This window comes from Trichinella spiralis, assembly GCF_000181795.1.
Source record: "Trichinella spiralis strain ISS 195 chromosome Unknown Scfld5030, whole genome shotgun sequence".
Taxonomy (NCBI): Eukaryota; Metazoa; Nematoda; class Enoplea; order Trichinellida; family Trichinellidae; genus Trichinella; species Trichinella spiralis.
Genome location: NW_003531969.1, coordinates 1 through 740, shown reverse-complemented (window position 1 = coordinate 740; position 740 = coordinate 1). Strand labels below are relative to the sequence as shown.

The 740-nt window shown below is 36.2% G+C and overlaps 1 protein-coding gene across 1 annotated transcript; it reads left to right on the top strand.

The window, feature by feature from the left end:
* Nucleotides 1-29: 29 nt before the first annotated feature.
* Tsp_15435 (conserved hypothetical protein) lies at nt 30-629 on the top strand (the record flags this gene model as incomplete). Its single annotated transcript, XM_003366999.1, has 3 exons — nt 30-201; nt 292-379; nt 474-629. Coding segments are annotated over 3 exons (416 nt in total), but the record flags the coding sequence as incomplete, so codon positions are not given.
* Nucleotides 630-740: the final 111 nt, after the last annotated feature.

The window sequence follows — 740 nt, the reverse complement described above, 5'->3', positions numbered from 1 at the left end:
AGACAGGGGTATATAAACGACAAGCGCAGTCTTTGGACCAGAGAAAGCAGAAAGTTTGAAACTTGAAAAGGAAAAGCGGTTGATTGCTGATCATTTGGCTGTGCTGGATCAAGAGCATGATCGCACGCTTGGGGAACGCATCCGGGACAGCTCTTGTGTCGAAGAATTGCGTAAACGTCTACAAGCCGACGAGAATAGTACGTTTTGACTGACTGATCGATTTGTGATTTATTTCACGGCTGTATATACATGTATGTACGTATATAGAGATGGATGTTGATTTCATTGCAGGTGGAAAAGTTCCCCACGCGCAGAGATTGACGTAGATATTGAAAGTAAAATTGCTTTGATTGGCGAGCCCATCTCCCATGGAAATCAAGTTATTTGTTATTTTCAATTTTCTAAACCTTGTTAAAATGGAAAAAAATGTTTTTCTCTTCAAAATTTAATATAAAATTTGCAACTTCCTTTAGACCCATGTTGTTCAAGTTGGAGTATTTGAATGTTCATTTTATAATCTCATTTTTTTCAAATTTATATACGATTTGAAAGTGGCTGTGAAAATGAACGCAGATGATAGCAATTATACAGTTGGCGACGTGAACGTGATGAAAGCGAAATTTCTTTAGAATGAAGCGACGATTGAAGATTTGAAAGTTAACAGTTATAATTATCATCTTTACATTGTTGAAAATCGATGTTCGATTTGAAGGATTTCTCAACCTTAGATTTCAGGATAA